General features: G+C 53.9%; 2 protein-coding genes across 10 annotated transcripts in view; one reads left to right on the top strand and one right to left on the bottom strand.

Annotated features, from left to right (window-relative positions):
• Positions 1-126: 126 nt before the first annotated feature.
• LSR (lipolysis stimulated lipoprotein receptor) lies at positions 127-18696 on the bottom strand. 7 transcript variants are annotated; one of them, XM_063614061.1, is made up of 10 exons: positions 18564-18696; positions 16885-17229; positions 8675-8794; positions 6105-6161; positions 5394-5540; positions 1563-1736; positions 1357-1416; positions 1128-1259; positions 363-988; positions 127-273 (listed from the first exon to the last, which is right to left on the bottom strand). In XM_063614061.1, the coding sequence occupies exons 2-10, from the start codon at positions 17138-17140 to the stop codon at positions 238-240; spliced, it is 1608 nt and encodes a 535-aa protein (XP_063470131.1). In that variant the 5' UTR covers positions 17141-17229; positions 18564-18696; the 3' UTR covers positions 127-237. The 7 variants fall into 7 exon arrangements, with proteins under 7 accessions (XP_063470131.1, XP_055092413.1, XP_055092415.1 ...); XM_055236438.2 differs by lacking the exon at positions 18564-18696 and adding an exon at positions 18409-18539; XM_055236440.2 differs by lacking the exons at positions 6105-6161; positions 18564-18696 and adding an exon at positions 18409-18539.
• The window catches only part of LOC129459572 (protein FAM187B-like), a 35722-nt gene continuing 18607 nt past the window's right edge, over positions 1730-18844 (top strand). The window contains exons 1-2 of one of the 3 annotated variants that reach the window (XM_055236449.2): positions 1730-2433; positions 3487-7533. In XM_055236449.2, the coding sequence (XP_055092424.1) occupies positions 2300-2433; positions 3487-4321 (969 nt within the window). In that variant the 5' untranslated portion in view covers positions 1730-2299 and the 3' untranslated portion in view covers positions 4322-7533. Of the gene's footprint in view, positions 2434-3486; positions 7534-18275; positions 18799-18844 lie in introns of those variants that run through there. The other 2 variants (XM_055236450.2, XM_063614112.1) reach the window with 2 other exon arrangements.

Raw genomic sequence — 18844 nt, 5'->3', positions numbered from 1 at the left:
CAGGCTGGGTTCCTTCCTCCCGGCCCGGGACTCCGGCGCCCCCGGGACGCGGCGCTTTACAGATACACACCGGAGCAGCCCCGGTCCCCCGCCCCGCGCGGCCGAACAAATGGTTCTCTCCAGAGCTTGTGATTATACGTTTTATTAGACTCGGGAGGGGTATGGCATATGGCAGGGCTTCATCAGTGTTCCTTCAAATTAAAAAAAAAATACAAAAGCTACGTAGAAAACGTCAGATCAGACGACTAAACTTTCTCGACTCAGGGCCAAGCTCTGCAAGGGAGAAAGAAAGAAGGGTATGAGCCGCGGGGACCGGCTGGGGGTCCAGGGACGGTCTAGACGCCAGGGAGGGCAGCCCTCACCTTCTTGAGCCTGCGCTCGCGGGACGCCTGCGAGTCGGTCTCCGAGTACGGGGGCGGCGCGGGCGGGTAGTAGGCCTCTTCCTCCTCTTCCTTGTAGGGTCTCTTCCTCTCCTCCGACCCCTTCTTCCTCACAGCCTCCTCCAGTAGCCGCCCATCATAGGGGAGGTCCCCGGACCTGGAGCCGTTGTCCCGAGGGTCCCGGGTACGGTGGTGGTGGGACCTGGGGTCGGCAGGAGGGCGCTCCCGAGACCTGAAGTCGTCGTAGTGGGGGTCCCGGGAGCGTGGGAAGTCCCTCAAGTCGTCTTGGTCATAGAGGTCGTCCCGGCTGCGGCTCCGCGGGGGCATGTAGGCCCGGCCTCTCCTCCCACTACTCGTGGGAGACCTGCTCCCAGATTCGGCGGTGCTCGGCGGGGTGAGGTCGTCCAGGGCGTCCACGGAGCGGGCCCGGGGCCGCCTGGCCCGCCAGCCCCCGCCTGCCTGCTCCCTGGGGGGCTCCTGGTCCCATCCCCTGGGACTCCGGGGGGAGTGGCCACCCCACTCCTCATCCCGGATCGGGGTGAGGGCAGGGCCCCGGGAAGGCCGAGATCGCCAGTCGTCCTCGTGGAGGGAGGTGACTTCACTCATGGCTGCAGGGAAGGGGGGTGTCACTGCTGTAGGAGCCCGGGGTCCAGGGTTTGCACCAAGAGTCCCTGGGGCAGGTATCAGGGAGACATGCTTCCCCCCACCCCACCTTAAAAGCCCTCAGACCCCAAGGCTCCTGCTCACCCCGCTCCACACGGCCATTGGGGGCGCCAGGTCGAGAAGGGTCGAAGTTGGCCAGCTCCTTCTCCATGTAGTACAGGACCCGCATGGAGTCGTCCTGCTGGCTGGCCTGAATCCTGTAGCCACTGCGGACTTCTAGGGATAGGGTGGTGGTGGTCGGTTTAGGAGGATGGATCCTGGCCCACCCCTCTCCCTTACAGGTGCATCCAACTTCGGGATGATGGATTCTCACCAGAGGCCACACTGCTGTCCGTGTCCCGAAGCAGGGGTACGTAGGAGCCTTGGCCACCAGCTGGGGGAGAGTGGCTGTCAGTGGCTGCGCACCAGGAGCAGAGCCCCTCCTCGGCTCCCAAGACCCTCTTCCTTCCAGCCCCTGCCCCTCAGTGTCCAGATGCCCAGCACACCCCCACCAGCTGTTCCTGCTTCCCCCAGCCTCACCTGAGCTACTCCTGTCAACGTCTCCAGCGTACCCTCCAGGGTACCCGTTGTAGGCAGGGCCCATGGGAATCATAGCTGGTGGGGGCGGGGTCTTGGCGGGAGACAGGTGGGCATACGTGCTAGGGGCATAAATGCTGGGAACACCTGAGGTGGCTGCTTTGCCGGCAGCATACACTGTGAGGACACAATCAACAGGAGAAGGCGGGTGGGGCAGGAGCCAGGCTGCCCCATACCCATTGGGTTCCGGAGGGACCTGGGCCTGGACCTCCTTCCCAAGCCGTCCTCTCGGCTGTAGAGCTTCCTTGGGCATCTGAGTCCCTGCTGGTCCTCATTCCATTTCTGCAGCATCCCTGAGGCTGAGGGACACCAGCTTCACGGAGACCCCACCCCGCTTCCTGTGTGATTTCTCAGAGGGTGCACGCAGGCAGCCCACGGCCCCAGCGTGGCAGAACAATGTTTCATTTAACAGCATGGTCATTCGCCAACATTTGCCAATCAAACGGTTTTACCTAAACTTCCAACTCCCCAGCTAACTTACTGGAAGAAGTGGCCACCCACGGTCTGTGTGTTTACAGGGCAACAAAGCTGCCCTTTATATAAAGCCCAGGTGCTGGGTCCACCACTGTCCCCACAAGCCGAAATCAAGTATCCTCTTTGGCAGCCAAGTCCCTGCTCTAGAAAAAGTGAGTCATCTGGGAGACGTGGGTCCTGCCCACCTGATCATCTTCCAGATCGAGATGCAGTGGCAGGAGCCTCTGGAGTTAACTTGCCTGCCCCGGCCAAGCAGCAAAGTGTCTCCTCTAGTGTTTCTAACTCATGGACTGCACCCATTTCCGCCCGCCCCGCCAGGCTCTAGGCTTGACAGTTCAAGGTAAGATCCTCCTCCCTTCCTTCCTCCCTAGGGCAAGAGGCTTGCAAAGTTCCTGGGCCCTAGGCAAGTGGCTTCCTCCCTGGGACCCCAACAGGAAAATGGAGAGAGATGGGCCCAGAGAGGGTGCCTCACCTCTGATTTGGTTTGGAAGCAGAAGACTAAGTGCACAGCCTAGAGGAAGCCCCTTCATTAGCTCAGGCAGCCTGCAACTTTATCATCAGCAGTGGGACCTGCTGCCTCCTGACGGGTGGGCGGAGGCTGTGGTAGCAGCAGACGTAACAGGGCCTCTGCCAGGGAGTTAATGGGGCCCCAGGTTGGGGTAACAGGGTCTCTGGAAGGAGGAAATGTATTGGGACAGGGGAATGTGGCATTGGGACCAGCATTTAGTCCTGGCCCTAGCTCTGGTCTTAGTGGGTTCACTGCAAACTTGGTTGCAGCCCATCTGTGAAATGGACCTAACACTCACTCACTGAGCAAAAAGCTGTCAGCTGAACACAACAAGAGGGAGGGGATGGGAAGGCCTGCATAAGCCTCCAGGGAGCAGTGGAATTTTTTCAGGGAAGTGATCCTTTGTGGAACCAGGTTGCACACCACTGACTTCAATGACTATGAAATTAGCCAGCGACTTCTTTAATGCTCACAACAACCCATGAAGTCGGGACCTAACAGAAGGAAACAGGACTCAGAGAGGGAAGGCTGCTTCTCTGGGGTCACTCTGTGTGCAGCAGGGCTCTGACTGGTGCCCTGGCCCTCAGTCACTACTGAGGCTGATAGTGGCAGTGCCCAGCAGCTGACAGACGTAGAATATTTTATATAGGTTGGGTTCCATGCTCAATGGAGTGCACATGAGCTCACCAAACCCCCAGACGTACCAGTGTGGTGGGCTCTGCCATAAGCCCCATTTTATAGGGGATGACACTGAGCCTTAGGGAGGGAAACTGCTCACTGGGCTTCTGAGCAGGAAGATGTCAAGCAGGCCTCAGCTCTCCACCTGCCCACGCAAGGATTGCCTGGTACTTCACTGTTCATGTATCTTGGACTGTGTGCACAAAGGCTGGTCTACCCAGACACCCTCCTGAAGGAAACCAAGGACTGGCAACAGCTATGGTCCCCGAGGAGGGGAAACGGGACAGCAGCTAGAGGGATGCTGAAGTGTCCATCAGTGCCACGTAGTGTACACGCTGTGGCCTGGTGTCCCAAGGCTGATGGCTGTGACCACGTCTGTCAGCTCCTCTGTGAAAGTGTCCCGTTGGGATATTCACAGACATTCACAGAAGAGGGGCAGGAGCAAGTCTTTTTCAGTTGCACATGTCTGACTCCTCTCATAGAGTTAGGTCCCTCTCTCTCTGTCTTCTGTCTTCTCTTACCTTCCCCTGCTTGGTTTGCTTACTTCCCCTTTAGCTCTAGTCCCACACCCAGTCCCAGCTCTCCACGGTATCCGTGCTGGTGTGCTAGATATGTCCCTAGACATAGTAGCTCGGTAAAATGTGCAGCATTCTTGTGGATACGTGTTTTCAAAAATTTGCTTAAATTTGGCCAGGCATGGTGGCTCATACCTGTAATCCTAGCACTTTGGGAGGCCAAGGTGGGGGTGTGTGGGGGGGTCGGATTGCCTGAGGTCAGGAGTTCGAGACCAGCCTGGCCAACATGGCGAAACCCCATCTCTACTAAAAATACAAAAATTAGTCAGGCGTGGTGGCAGGCGCCTACATCCCAGCTACTCGGGAGGCTGAGGCAGGAGAATAGCTTAAACCCGGGGGGCAGAGGTTGCAGTGAGCCGAGATCGCGCCTTTATTCCAGCCTGGGTGACAGAGTGAAACTGTCTCAAAAAAAAAAAAAAAAAAAATTGCTTAAGTTTAAAGCCAGGTGTGGTAGTTCATGTCTGTAATCCCATCACTTTGGGAGCCTGAGGCAGGATCACTTGAGGTCAGGAGTTCAAGACCAGCCTGCGCAACACAGCAAGACCCTGTCTCTACAAAAAATTTTTAAAAATTGGCCAGCATGGTGGCACATGCCTGTAATCCCAGCACTTTGGGGAGGCTGACTTGGGAGGATCACCTGAGGCCAGGAGTTTGAGATCAGGCTGGGCAACATACTGAGACCCGTGTCTCTACAAAAAACAAAAATCAAAAAATTAGCTGGGCATGGTGGTGTGTGCCTACAGTCCCAACTGCTTCAGAGGCTGAGGCAGGAGGACTGCTTGAACCCAGGAGTTCGAGGCTGCAGAGAGCTATGATCACACTACTGCACTGCCTGGATGACAGAGTGAGACCCTTTCTCTAAAACAAAAAAAATTTTTTTTGCTTAAATCATGTAGTGTTGTAAACCTTGTTTGGCTTCTTACCTTTTTCAGTTAAGATTTTTTTTTTTTGAGACAGAGTCTCACTCTGTTGCCCAGGCTGGAGTGCAGTGGCGTGATCTCAGCTCACTGCAACCTCCACTTTCTGGGTTCAAGCGATTCTCATGCCGCAGTCTCCTGAGTAGCTGGGATTACAGGTGAACACCACCATGCCCAGCTAATTTTTGTATTTTTAGTAGAGAACGGGGTTTTACCATGTTGGCCAGGCTGATCTGGAACTCTTGACCTCAAGTGATCCACTCGTCTTGGCCTCCCAAAGTGCTGGGATTACAGGCGTAATCACTGCGCCTAGCCAAGATTTGGTTTTTTTAGAGGGTTTTACTTTCATGTGAATAGTATCTTGTACTGTTGGACATTTTTACCATGTGTATGGATTATACTTACAAAAGAAAAGAACAACATAAATAAAAATAAACTGAAAGTTGGAGGAAGTAAATGATAATCTAAAGCAGCAGACCCTCCTCAGCCTACTTTCTCCCCACTGGCTAAATTCACACCCTCCAGACCAACACCACTGTCCTGGGGGCAGGTGGATGGCCACCTCCTTCCCTAGGACGCAGGATGTTGCCTGAACCAGGGTGGCCATGAGCGGGACACTTACGGGCCTCGGGGCAGCAGCACTTGTCTGGGCAGCAGGGGCACCTGACGTAGCAGCAGCAAGTGTGCGGGCAGCACTGGCACCAGCAGATGCCCAGGAGGAGGAAGATGAGGAAGGCAGCCAGGCACACCACAACCACGAAGAGCCAGTCTGCAGAAAGAGAACAGGCCCTGAGCCCGGAGGCCTGGGAGGGAACAGGGCCAATGGCACAGCAGGGGCACATGGTGCGGAGCCAGCACTGAGGTCGGGGACGATTTGCAAAGCTCACCAAGGAACCTGCAGCCCTGGCTGGATTTTTTGTGCCAGAGGCTGGGCACAGCACACTCCCCATTCTACCATCCCGGCCATTCCCCAGTTAGGGCCCTCCCCCAGGTGCAAAAACACAAGGCAGAAGACAAGAGGCGGCCTGCACAGAGGGAGACAGGCTGCAGCCCCCAGACCAAAGAGAGAGCCAGCTGCCCAGATGCCACACCCTCAAGAGCACCGCAGGTGCCAGTCACAGAGCCCCGGCCTGCACCCCAGGTTCTCCTCACCCAGCCTAGCCTAGGCCCAGCGCCAGGCCACTAGATGCCTCAGAGCCACAGTCAGGCCAGGTTAGTGAGGGGTCCACAGTGAGCAGGGTTTAGTGGGGAAGGGGATACTAACTAGAGTCAGAAGCAGTAGGTGATATATGGGAGCTCCTGAGAAACCCAACTCAGGATCCACCCCCCGTACCTTCCATGGGGCCCGCCTGAAAACCAGGTAAGAGCTCAGCCACCCCTGAGGTCCTCCCTGGAGGGACAAAAGAGAAACAGATTATGCTGGCCAGAGCCAGCCCAGGCTGAGCCGCCCCCGAAAGCCCAGCTCCAGGCTGGTCAAGTGCAAGGTGTGCCCTGAACCGGGCAGGGGCTGGGGGCTGAAGCCCTAGCGCATGGCTCCTACCCTCCACCTGCCGACATGTGGGTGCTTATAGGTAAGAAACTCCCATTGCATAATCCACCTGTGTCTCATGCCACGAGGGCTCCAATACAAATCCCAGGGGGTTCTGAGGGCTCTACCTCAGCTTGGGCACCCTAAGTTTTTCTCATTCATAGGTCTTAGCACCCCAAAGGGCTCCAACCACGGTGATAGGGATGTCCTGTTCCAGCAGGCACAGTGCCCACGAAATAGGATCTCAGCTCTGTCGCCCAGTCTGGAGTGCAGGGGTGTGATGATGGCTCACTGCAGCTTCAACCTCCTGGGCTCAGGCGATCCTCCCACCTCAGCCTCCGGAGTAAGTAGCTAGGGCTACAGGCATGTGTCACCACACCTGGCTGAAATGGTTTAATTTTACTTTACAAATCTGAAAAAAAATTAACACTGAATATATAGTAATAAACTCTTTGTGACAACATAATCACAAATTTTTTTTAAAACAGGAAGGGACCCATGAAGGCAAAAATGCCCACATATGAAAGTCATATGCAGTCCTAGTTCTGGGACCCACAAGGTCTCCATCTCTACTCGTGCACTGTCACATTCATGCCTCTCAGACCTGGTTCTTGTCTTCCCTCGAGTGCCCCTGGAGCTCTGAGCCCCACCAGCGTTGTGTCTCAGGGGCCTCCACAGGCCCAGCTCTGCACCCACGAAGCCCTCCCCAGAGCTCATGCACTTGGCACTATAGGCCCTTGCAACACGACAGAGGCATGTCAGTCACAGCTCTCAAAGTGTGGTCCTGTCCGCAAGGCCAAAAGAAGAATTTTTAGAATAACACTAAGATGTTATTTGCCTTTTTCACTTGTTCTCCCATGAATGTCCAGTGGAGTTTCCCAGGCTCCCTGATGCCATCATCGCCCTGATGCCTAATGGACTATATGCTTTGTGTGTGTGTTTGTGTTTCTTGAGCCAGGGTCTCTGTCACTCATGCTAGAGTGCAGCAGCATAATCATGGCTCACTGCAGCCTTGACCTTCTGGGTGCAAGCCATACTCCTGCCTCAGCCTCCCAAGAAGCTGGGCTCACAGGTGCATGCCACCATACCTGGTTAATTTTAAAATTTTTTGTTGAGTCGGGGTCTTGCCATGTTGCCAAGTCTTGCTTGTGTATCTTGGGCTTGAAAAATCTCCCCATTTTAATTCCTAATACGTTAAGCAACAGATAGACATAAAACCCACAGAAACAAAAGCTCTTGGAGACCCTCGATAATGTTTTAGAGTGTAAATAGACCTGGAGACTAATTTTGGGAACTGCTGATGCAAATGGTGCATTTTACCAAAGAACACGCAGAGGTTCCTGGGTCACTGGTGCACGTGTTCCATCCCCCACACATGAACTCTGTCTTGCGGCCCAAGTACCCCCCAGTCACGTGCTCATTCACACATGTGAAGATGGCAGTGTACAACCCAGCGGCATCACTCACGCAGAGCACACATCATATGAGACTCCATGTGTTGGCTTACAGCAGGGCACCTGGCTGATGGCAACATCCCCCTAACACATGGAGGGAGGCCTCCCAGCCACACGGACTCCCCGCCCTGCCCCTGGGCGTCTGGAATCGGCTTCGTTTCAGCTGCACTCAAACTTACACACTGTGTGTGCCATGCAGCGCCATCCCAGCAGGGCACACGGCAAAACCGCTGTGCTTTGGCGAGGGACTCGGGCGAGATGAGGCCTTGGAGATGTAGCAAGAGGTGGGTCGATTTTGCACACCATCAACTGTCGTCATTCACTGCCCATGGACTCTGACCATGTCTGGATTTTTTTTTTTTGGACGGAGTCTCACTCTGTCGCCCAGGCTGGAGTGCAGTGGCGTGATCTTGGCTCACTGCATCCTCTGCCTCCCAGGTTCAAGCAATCCTCATGCCTCAGCCCTCTGAGTAACTGGGAATACAGGCATGTGCACCACCACGCCTGGCTTTTATATTTTTTATAGAGACGGGATTTTGCCACATTGGCCAGGCTAGTCTCGAACTCCTGGCCTCAAGTGATCCACCCGCCTCGGCCTCCCAAAGTGCTGGGATTACAGGCATGAACTACCGCACCCGGACCCCAAGTCTGGATTTTTTTAAAAATGAGACTTGGAAGAGGCAGAGTCTCCACTCTTCTCTTAGTTTGGCTTGGGTGATTGGAGGCACTGTGGGCCAGTGGTCCCTGCCTGGGGTGCAGGGCACGGGGAAGCCTAAGTGACTGGCAGAGCCTGGGGGAGAGCAAAGCAGGCGACAGAGCCCAGAGGGTAAGCGGGAGGGCAGAGGGTGGACACGGGAGGGCAGACAGAACAGAAGCGGACAAAAGGAAGGGCCGTGCCTCCCCCTTCCCAGGCCCACTCACCAAGGACGATGAGCTCTGCGTAGGCCTCATTGTTCCCCTGGAGGTCCTGGGCTGAGACCACGGAGCAGTAATACACACCGCTGTCCCCCCACGCCGTCTGGTCAAAGGTCAGGTCAGCATCTGGGTCAGGAGGAAAAGGCGTGAGGGCACTTTAGAGGCTGGGGCACCTAACCCCAGGAGGGCCAGAGCCCCCTTCCCAGCACACCCAGGAGTGGGCAAGCGGTGGGCTGGGCAGGCTGCAGATGATCAAATGCATATGCAAAGATTCCTACCAAAGGCACGGGGCCTTTTACACCCCGTTCTAAACACCTGGGCTACTGCAAGAAGTCTGTGAGGCAGGGCCATTATCACTTCTGTTTTGTGGATGACATTTTGGGTCTGGAAAAGCTGCACATCTCTTCAGTGTAGAGCAGTTATGGTGCCCTCAGAGCCTGAGGGTTTTTTTTTTTTCCTTCTTTAGAGACAGGGTCTCACTCTATGGCCCTGGCTGGAGTGCAGTGGTGTAATTATAGCCCACTGCAGCTTCAACCTCCTGGACTCAAGCAATCCTCCCACCTGAGTAGTTGGGACTACAGGCACTCCACCATGCCCAGCTTTTTTTGTTGTTTGAATCGGAGTTTCCCTCTTGTTGCCCAGGCTGGCATGCAATGGCGCGAACTAATCTCGGCTCACTACAATCTCTGCCTCCCAGATTGAAGCGATTCTCCTGCCTCAGCCTCCCGTGTAGCTGGGATTACAGGCATCTGCCACCATGCCTGGCTAATTTTTGCATTTTTAGTAGAGATGGAGTTTTGCCATGTTGACCAAGCTGGTTTTGAACTCCAGACCTCAGGTGATCCACCCCCACCTCAGCCTCCCAAAGTGCTGGGATTACAGGCTTGAGCCACCACACCCAGCAGTCTGTGCTTCTCAACTTACAGCCATCTCTGAACCACCTCTCAGAGCCAAAGTCAGAACTCCCCTGATGTGAACTGCCACCCACAGAGCCTAGTGTAGACCCCAGGGATGGGTGTGGAGATAAACAGGCCAGATTCTAGGTACCAGGAGATGCCCAGGCACCCATAAGGAGTGGGTGTGTCTATGTGGGGGAGAGAGAGAGAGACTTACCCTCCCAGTGCCTTGGTCCCTCCCCCTCCCCTTCCATCCCCACATTCCAGGTCAGACCCAGGGCTTGGGGACGCTCTTGTCTGAAGCAGCTGCAGGCAAGGAGCCTGTTAACTCTGCCATCTATCAAAGTGTTTTGGCACATCCTGTTTCCTCTCTGCTCCTCAGGCCCTAATTAGTTAAATACCTTCAGCCTTTCACCAGGGTGGGTCCGGGGCACCTACCAGGCAACTCTGCCTTAGGCCACTGGGGAGATAAGTAGGCTACATTGGGCATCTCGGGCAGGAAACGCCCTCAGCTTCCCAGCCTCTTTCCTCCAAGCCTGACCTGCCTGCCACCTTCCCAAGGACGCGCTGCCCTCCTGCACGACGGCTCTGTGATGGCAGCAACCATGCGTGCTGCAGTCCACAGCACCTGGCATCCCCAGGAATGAAAGAACCCTTGCTTTCTTCACAAGGAAGGACTCACGTCTACAGAAAAATCCTCCTTGCAACAGTTTCTGGCTACAGCATTCCAGACGCCTTCCCTAAGGTCCCATGGTCCCCAAGGCCCTTGGCACGACATGGCCTCTAGCTACCGTGCCAGCCTCACCCCTGCCATTGCCTTGGTTCTAGATTCACACTGTCCCCCCATGGGCTGGGCTTCTCCCACGGCTCCCCCACCCAACTGCTGAAGTCTTATCTCCCAGCTTAGGGGCCAACCATCCCTTGCCTGGTGAAAATGTGGGCTCCGTGAGGCAGAGCCCTGTCTGTCTCAGTCACTGCTGGGTCCCCAGTGCCTGACACAATACCTGGCAGAAGCAGAAATGAACACCCTCTTGGCCGGACATGGTGGCTCACACCTGTAATCCCAACACTTTGGGAGGCTGAGGCGGGTGGATCACTTGAGGTCAGGAGTTCCAGACCAGCCTGGCCAACATGGTAAAACCCCATCTCTACCAAAAATGTAAAAAATTAGCTAGGTGTGGTGGCACGCGCCTGTAGTCCCAGCTACTTGGGAGGCTGAGGCAGGAGAATTGCTTGAACCCAGGAGGCAGAGGTTGCAGTGAGCTGAGATTGCGCCACTGCACTCTAGCCTGGGCAACAGAGTGAGACTCCATCTCAAAAAAAAAAAAAAAAAAGGAAACGAACCCCCTCTCTCCTCATGCTAAAGTCCCTTAGCTTTTGTCATCTGTCTCATCATTCTGGGCACATGGCTGGATTCAAAGACACATTTCATTCATTCATTCATCCTTCAACAATAATTACTGAGTGCCACCTATGTTCTAGGCAGTATTTGAGACACCTGGTATACCACAGCAACAGTTCTCAAACTGCAGCCTCTAGACCCTGGGGTTCCCCAAGACATTTTCAGGAGACCCTGAGGTCAAAGTTATTTTCCCAACAATACTAACTGTGGAGTTTTCCAGAGGCTACGTGACATATGATAGACATCACAACAGACTGAAGCAGCTCTGAGAAGCCAGGCTCTTCTATCCAGCCAGGCTTCAGAGACTTGCAAAAAAATAAAACCATGCCACCTTCTCATTCACAATGTTTTGTCTGGTTTCAGAAAATGATTTTTTTCATAAAAGGTATTTTATTTGTTAATCTATAATGACTTTATTGTCATTTAAACAATTTTGTAAACTTTTCTCATTCTGCTACTTGGGAAAACAAACTCTTTGAGCTCTGATTTTTTTTTTTTTTTTTTTTTTTTGAGATGAAGTCTCGTTCTGTTGCCTAGGCTGTAGTGCGGTGGCACGATCTCGGCTCACTGCAGCCTCTGCCTCCTGGGTTCAAGCGATTCTCCTGCCTCAGCCTCTTGAGTAGCTGGGATTATAGGCGCCTGCCAATATAACTGGCTAATTTTTGTATTTTTAGTAGAGACAGGGTTTTCACTATGTTGGCCAGGCAGGTCTGGAACTCCTGACCTCAAGTGATTTGCCCGCCTGGGCCTCCCAAAGTGCTGGGATTCCAGGCATGAGCCACTTCGCTAGGCCTGAGCTCTTAATTAACCTCAAAATCAAGAAAGTAAAGAGGCCTAAGCCCGGAACCTTTGAGTTATAAATCCTTGCCCTTGCCCTTCTAGAGCTCAGATTCTAACTGGGAAAGAAAGACAAATAAAAAATGTAACTATGTCACATATCAGACAAAGATAAGCTGTATGGAGAAAACGAATGAGGGACAGCAGACAGAGAGTGCCAGGCGTGGAGTGGGGGCTGTGCCATTTTAAACAAGGAGGCCAGGGAAGGCTTCCAGATATGGTGACCTTCAGAGCAGACGTGAAAGGGTTGAAGACACAACTTACCCTAATGATCAGGCATCTAAGCCACTGTTTTGTTGTTGTTGTTGTTGTTGTTTAATTTTGAGATGGGAATATCGCTTTGTTGTCCAGGTTGATTTTGAACTCTTGGGCTCAAGTAATCCACCTGCCTCAGCCTCCCAAAGTGCTGGGATTACAGGCATGAGCCACCACCCCGGCCCCCACCGTTTATTGAGCTCTTACTATGTGCTGGGCCCCTCTGCACACATTCTTTCATTGAATCCTCATAGAATTCCAAACTAGGTTCTCCTAAATCCTCCAGGTTTGCCACAATGCCCTCTTCGTCCATCATTTTTCCACCTGTATCTTTTTTGAGAGGGCCTAGCTTTGTCGCCCAGGCTGGAGTGCAGTAGTGCGATCATGGGTCACTGCAGCCTCGAACTCCTAGGCTCAAGCAATCTTCCCATCTCCAGAGTAGCTGGAATTACCAGGGTACACCATCATGCCCTGCTAATTTATTTTTTGTAGTGTCTGGGTCTCACTATGTTGCCCAGGCTGGTCTCCCAGCTCCTGTCCTCAAGCAATCCTCCTGCCTCGGCCTCCCAAAGTGCTGGGATTACAGGCATGAGCCACCAGTGTCTTCAAATCAGACCCTGACTATGCCTCTTCAACACTGGAGCTCAAGAGCTGGTCCCTGCTGTAAACAAAAGAGGTGGACGGGAACCGCCTGCCATGGCAAACAGATCATATAGGCCAGGGGTTGAAATCTGGCATCTCGTAGGCCGAGGCTGGACCTCAGTGTGTTTTGTTTGACCTGTCTGACATTTTGAAAACCCACAAAAAATATAGTTTTCCGGCTTCTTTTGATCCATCCTAAGGCCTGGGCGCACCTTCTTCCTGCAGGGCGTACCCTGTTCCTGGTCTTGCGCTGGCCGTGATCTCAGCCGAGCTGAGCACTGCTTTCATTGTTTTAGGTGAGGGGAGAAGATGCCAGGTCTCCAGTGGGAACAGCAGCCAGGCCTCCTCCATATCTCCAACCTCTGGTTCCTTCTTTATACATCACAAAGGTGATCTTCATGATTTCAGAGGTCCCATGGGCTCTCTGCTGCAGTGCAGCTGGAGGTGGGGGCGCTTGGACCCCAAGGAGCCTGAGGAGGTGGAACAGGGCCTCCTGTCCAGGTGCTGGTCCATCATCCAAAGCATGGAAGGACAAAGCAGGGCACGAGCCACCTGACCGGAGGGACGCCTGGAGTGGACAGCCTTCTAGTTCACCCAGGACTATTTTCACTTTTGAAACCAGGATAGGCCAGGCATGGTGGCTCACATCTGTAATCCCAGAACTTTGGGAGGCCGAGGCAGGCAGATCACCTGAGGTCAGGAGTTTGAGACCAGCCTGGCCAACATCGCGAGATCCTGTCTCTACCAAAAAGATACAAAAATTAGCCAGGTGTGGTGGTGTGCACCCGTAATCCCAGCTACTTAGGAGGCTGAGGCGGGAGAATCTCTTGAACCTGGGAGGCAGAGGTTGCAGTGAGCTGAGATTGCACCACTGCACTCCAGCCTGGGCAACAGAAAAAAACAAAAAACAGAAAAACCCCAGCACAGTGGGTGACCCTAGGAACACCACGGGGAGTACATTTTTCCCCATCCTCAAAGCTGAAACGGAGGAAGCTCCTGCGGCTACGGGGCTTCCTGAAAGGACATATACACACAATGGATGTTTACACTCAGGGCCTTGATCAAACACAGGCCCAGGTGGGGGTGGTTTGAAAGACCCAGGTCTGTGAGGCCCCTGTAGCATGCAGGGCCCCTTCCCCTAGACAGAGCCTGGGGGGTCATCCTGGACTTTTGTGCCCAGCAGAGGAAGCACCCTCAGTATTTGGCTTGTCCTGGCAGGAGCTTAGCAGTCATGCCTGGTCCAGGCAGGCACAATCCCTGGGTTAGAGAGGAGGGGGCCTAAGAAGCCCTGTGACCTCAATAACAGTAGGATGCTCATGGCTGAGCTGCCCACAGAAATTCAGGGCAAGCAAGCCTGGTGCTTCCTCTGAAACAGGACGGACATAGGCTCAGCCCCTGGAAACCTGCTTCCCATCGATCCTCTAGCAGAATGTGCTCCAGTTCCTGGCTTCTTGGGGTCTGCAAAGGGACGCTCCCTTCCCCCCCTACCCCATGCCCAACTTTAAATTCTTGTTTAAGACGGTGAACACACAATAAGACATGAGGTAGGTGAGGCTTCATCCCTGGCACCCTGCCCCTCCCCTTCCTCTCTGCCTTCTAGGTTCTGTAGGGCCCAGGCCCAGGCCCTCCTCAAATCATATTCACAGCCCAAGTCATTCCATGTAGCACATCACCCAGTGCTATTTGCTTTTCTTTTCTTTTCTTTTTTTTTTGAGACGGAATCTTACTGTTTCCCAGGCTGGAGTGCAGTGGTGCAATCTTGGCTTACCGCAACCTTCGCCTCCCTGGTTCAAGCGATTCTCCTGCCTCAGCCTCCTGAGTAGCTGGGATTACAGGTGCCCACCATCACACCCGGCTAATTTTTGTATTTTTAGTAGAGATGGGATTTCACCATGTTGGCCAGGCTGGTCTGGATCTCCTGACCTCAGGTGATCCACCCACCTCGGCCTCCCAAAGTGTTGGGATTACAGGTGTGAGCCACCGTGCCCAGCCTATTTTCTTTTCATTTCAAGACAGGGTCTCACTCTGTCACCCAGGCTGGAATGCAGTGGCATGATCACGACTCACTGAAGCCTTGACCTCTCCGGCCCAAGCAATCCTCCCACATCAGCCTCCTGAGCAGCTGGGACCACAGGCACATGCCACCATGCCCAGCTAATTTTTAAAATTTTTGCAGACATGGGGTCTCATTTTATTGTCCAGGCTGGTCTCAAACTCCTAGGCTGAAGTGATCCTCCTGCCTTGGCCTCCCAAAGTGCTGAAATATACAGGCATGAGCCAAAGCGCCCAGCCTGGTGTTATTTCCTTTGCAGCACTTAGTACTCTCTGACATTCTTATACCTTGAAACGGAGTCTTTTTTTTTTTTTTGAGACAGAGTCTCAAAGAAACTTCAGCCATCCCAATCACCTCTATCCCCAGCACCAACGACACATAGTAGATGCTTGATAAATACCAAATGAATGAATGAATGAATGACTGCCCCTTACTTAGTCCCAGGCTGGAGTACAGTGGTGCGATCTTGGCTCACTGCAACCTCTGCCTTCTGGGTTCAAGCGATTCTCATGCCTCAGCCTCCTGAGTAGCTGGGATTACAGGCATGTGCCACCACGCCTGGCTAATCTTTGCATTTTTAGTAGAGACGGGGTTTCACCATGTTGGCCAGGCTGGTCTGGAACTCCTGACCTCAGGTGATCCACCCACCTTGGCCTCCCAAAGTGCTGAGATTACAGATGTGAGCCACCGTGCCCAGACTTTGAAATTCTCATACTCTTTATCTGCTTATTTACTGCCAGTCTCACTCCACCAGAATGTCATCTCCTTGAAGACAGAAACTTCAGCCATCCCAATCACCTCTATCCCCAGCACCAACGACACATAGTAGATGCTTGATAAATACCAAATGAATGAATGAATGAATGACTGCCCCTTACTTAGTCCCAACAGGCACATCCTATCAGGAGGCAGCATTACAGTTAAGAACAAGGGTTCTCAGGGCTGCCTGGGTTCAAACCCCAGCTCCAGACTTTGACTTCCTATGCGCCCATTTGAACAAGGTAACCTCTCTGTGCCTCAGCTGTCAGGAGGGTAGAAGAGAGGACTCAATGGGAGAATATGTGTGCAGTTCCTGACATGTCACAGGCTTTCTCCATTAAGATCTCTTGCCCCTGCAGTTCACTCCTGCCACCTCCTCTGTGAGTCCTCTGCGGACCACCCTAGGCAAGCAAAGGGATTAGGAGCTTGGCCACTAGACCCAAAGTGGCTGAGTTAGAATCCCAACCCCGTTACCAGCTATGTGTAACTAGCTGGTACACTAGGCAAGTCACTTTCTCTCTCTGGGCCTCTGTAAGATGACAATAATAGAATCTATTCAATTACTGTGTGGTCTGAGTTAATCCTTGGGAACCTGGATGAGAGCTTAGCACACAGTAGACCCTTAATAAGTTGTTACTTAGATAAATTTTACTTCTTACTGCTCGTGTTATTAATCTGATTATAGAACAAACCCTGGCCTCTTCTCTCCGTTACCCAGTTTTCTTTATCTTCAAGCACTTGAGAGTGTGTGTTGTGTTTGTCTCTCTCACTGCAATGTGGGCTCCACGAGGGAAGTGGTTTGATGATTTTGTTAACAGCTGTATTCCCAGAGCCCAGAACAGCACCTGGTATATGACAGGTACTCAAAAAATCTTCGTTATTAAATTAAGGAATGGAAGGATTAACAGAAGGAAGAATAGTAGAATAGAATTGCTCCCTTTAGGCTGGGTATGGTGTCTCTCAGCACTTTGCCAGGCCAAGGCGGGCAGATCATTTGATGTCAGGAGTTTGAGACCAGCCCGGCCAACATGGTGAAACCCCATCTCTACTAAAAATACAAAAATTAACCGGGCGTGGTGGCACACACCTGGAGACACAGCTACTTGGGAGGCTGAGGCAGGAGAATTGCTTGAACCTGGGAGGTGGAGGTTGCAGTGAGCTGAGATTGCACCACTGCATTCCAGCCTGGAGTCCAGAGCAAGACTCCATCTCAAAAAAAAAAAAAAAAGAAAAAAAGAATTGCTCCCTTCACTGATCTTTTCAGACACTGGCACTCAAGAGCTTTCAGATGGGGACTCCAGGTCCCACACAAGGACGCCAGCCCCACCACCCGGGCAAGCCCAGCCTCATCCCCCTGCCCCGCCCAACATACTTCCGGTGATGGTAATCCTCCGGCCCTGGTAGTAATCTCCCAGGGTCACAGCGTTGCCCTGCTTGGTGGCCACGACCCTGACGGTGCGCACGCTGTCCTGGCACTCGACATAGGGGTTGTAGCCTGGGTTCCCGGCTGCCAGCTGGGCATTGAGCTGGTTGTCGACGCTGGCCGGGGAGAAGGCATCGGCGATGCGGTCCCGGCAGAAAGACTTGTACTTCCAGATGACGATGGGTTGCGTAGGGGTCGAAGTCATCTGGTAGGTACAGGGCAGGGTCACAGGCTGGAAGAGGATCACCACGTGGTAGGGGTTGGACACAGTCACCTGGATGGCCCTGGCAGGAGCTGAGGGCAAGAGGAGAGACAGCAAGGGTTGCTGTGAGCTCAGGGAGGTGCTTCAACAGGAAGGCCACCTGTCACCAGCTTGACATTTGCAAGTGTGTGGTTTACAGAGTGCGTGGCACACATTGTTCCTTAATCACCAGGACCAGTGAGGTAGCCACGATAATCATGCCCATTTTATAGACCCGTGGGGCTGAAGTGGCAGGTGCACGGTGACACGGCCAGTTTCCTTGGACTTGCCCGCCATCTCTCTTCCCAGCCTGTGTCCTCTGAACCACACCAGTCCCCTCTTCCCTTTGCCATTAACCCACAGCAAGGGGCCTCTGTGTGGCCTGGGCAGGCAAGCACAAATGGCCATGTTGATGCCCCCAGCGCCCAAGGCCCCACTTCAAAACCGACTACCAAGGATTCCAGGTTACCCGGGGTCTTTTGAATTTGGAGGGAAAACCATGGAGTTGTTTGCCTGAACTACTTTGCCATGGAGGGACTAAAGCCCCCACAATATCTCCATCAGCCTCCCACCACCTCACCCTAAAGTCATTTCAAATGACTGAACCAAAAGTGTCTCGGGAAAGACCTCACCACCACCCAAACATCCCATCCAGGTGAAAGCCTACCAGCAGAAGTCGGTTTCAAGTCCGTAAGTCCATCCTACCTGACTCTTACGCACTTATAATCCGGAGCCCGCGGGAGGTGGGTGGGGTGCGGGGGATGGGAAGTCCCCAGTCCCACACCCACCCGAGGCCTAGGCATTGTTTCTTCGTCTCTGTCCCTCTAGGAATCGTCTGATCCAGCCCTCCCGTGCCCTCTCCCCGTCACTCCAACACTTAGAAATCCCCGGGTGCGCCCAAGCCCCATCCCGGCTTTTCTTTTGCCAGTGATCGGGCGGTCTTCCACTCTCTCCCCACAAAGAGTTCCATTCTCCCTGCCGCTCCGGGTCTCACCGTCCAGGGAGTTTCACTTCCTGCTATCTTCCAGATAAGGGCGGGGGGAGCGCTCCCCGGCACGGATGGGGAATTCCTCTCACTCTGGCGCGCAAAAGATCGCCCAAGACCCAGGGGATCGGAAGGTCCCAGCCTCTGCGACGCCCCGCTTCCCGCGCCCCCGCCGCCTCCATTCCATCCATCCGCCTCTACAGTGCCCTCCGCCATTCCGCAGCTTCAGAGGCCCCGTGCCCCGTACCTGTGCACCAGGTGCTAAGTAGGAGCCACACGAAGACGACCGCGTCCCGGCCTGGGGCGGCGGGGTGGGAGCCCAGCCCTCTGGAGAGCCCTCCAGCCAACAGCGCCATCGCGGCCGTCTGGGCGCGTCTGGCCCGCGCGTCCCTTCCAAAGTACCTTAGGGGGCGCGGCGCTCACCAAGGCCAGGAGGGGTGCACGCTCCTCCCCTTCCCACTTCCGTTCCTTGTCCCTACTCTAAGTCCATCCTGCTGCGTTCTGGAAGTTTTAATGAACGTAAACGACGTGAATAAAGGGCACGCTTTCAGATATGGGGGAGAAACGTCCTTGACCCGCCGTGGTCCTCCGAGCCACACTCCACCCGCTGCGCGATCCGGTGAATGGTTCGGCCCAGGTACACAAGGGTGGGAGCCGAGGGCTGGGCTTAGGGGTGAGCGGCG

Source organism: Symphalangus syndactylus, chromosome 13 (assembly GCF_028878055.3).
Source record: "Symphalangus syndactylus isolate Jambi chromosome 13, NHGRI_mSymSyn1-v2.1_pri, whole genome shotgun sequence".
NCBI lineage: Eukaryota > Metazoa > Chordata > Mammalia > Primates > Hylobatidae > Symphalangus > Symphalangus syndactylus.
This window is presented reverse-complemented; position numbering and strand designations above follow the sequence as displayed.

Bases quoted from the DNA above. Each gene is read 5' to 3' on its own strand.
- LSR (XM_055236438.2), bottom strand. From the start codon at position 18,517: ATGGCGCTGTTGGCTGGAGGGCTCTCCAGAGGGCTGGGCTCCCACCCC. The intron at 6,162-8,674 runs GTGAGTGGGCCT...TTGTCCCTCCAG, and splicing joins CGCAGAGCTCATCGTCCTTG to GGAGGACCTCAGGGGTGGCT. The intron at 989-1,127 runs GTGAGCAGGAGC...CCTTCCCTGCAG, and splicing joins CAATGGCCGTGTGGAGCGGG to CCATGAGTGAAGTCACCTCC.